The following is a 521-nucleotide window of genomic DNA, read 5'->3' on the forward strand; positions in this document are numbered from 1 at the left end:
CCCTGTATCGTGGTGGCCATAGAGACGGCCCTGTATCGTGGTGGCCATAGAGACGGCCCTGTATCGTGGTGGCCATAGAGACGGCCCTGTATCGTCATATAGATGCAGTCTAAAAGAGGATCCCATTTATGCCGTCTCTCTCCACAACAATGCTAATGCCATATAATGTTCTCCTCCACCAGGTGAGGTGTCTGACTCAGAGAGCAACAGCTCTGCCTCCAGCTCAGACTCCTCGTCGGAGGACGATGTGTTCAGGGACGGCTACGGAGAGGACCTGATGGGAGACGAGGAGGACAGGGCTCGGCTGGAGCAGATGACTGAGAAGGAGAGGGAGCAGGAGCTCTTCAACAGGATAGAGAAGAGGGAGGTGCTCAAGAGGAGGTGAGAATAGGACAAGCAGAGGAGTTGTTACCGTCTGTCTGGGGTCATAAGAGTACAGAGCCAGGGGTGTGTTCAGCAGGAGAGTTGTTACCGTCTGTCTGGGGCCATAAGAGTACAGGGCCAGGGGTGTGTTCAGCAGG

The 521-nt window shown here is 55.1% G+C and overlaps 1 protein-coding gene across 1 annotated transcript in view; it reads left to right on the forward strand.

Moving 5' to 3' along the window:
- LOC112071083 (RNA polymerase-associated protein RTF1 homolog) overlaps nucleotides 1–521 on the forward strand; it is a 26,756-nt gene that overhangs the window by 3,492 nt on the left and 22,743 nt on the right. Inside the window, exon 4 of the mRNA XM_070439240.1 lies at nucleotides 183–381. Coding sequence (XP_070295341.1) covers nucleotides 183–381 — 199 coding nt within the window. The remainder of the gene's footprint in view (nucleotides 1–182; nucleotides 382–521) is intronic.

This window comes from Salvelinus sp. IW2-2015, unplaced genomic scaffold, assembly GCF_002910315.2.
Source record: "Salvelinus sp. IW2-2015 unplaced genomic scaffold, ASM291031v2 Un_scaffold1511, whole genome shotgun sequence".
Taxonomy (NCBI): Eukaryota; Metazoa; Chordata; class Actinopteri; order Salmoniformes; family Salmonidae; genus Salvelinus; species Salvelinus sp. IW2-2015.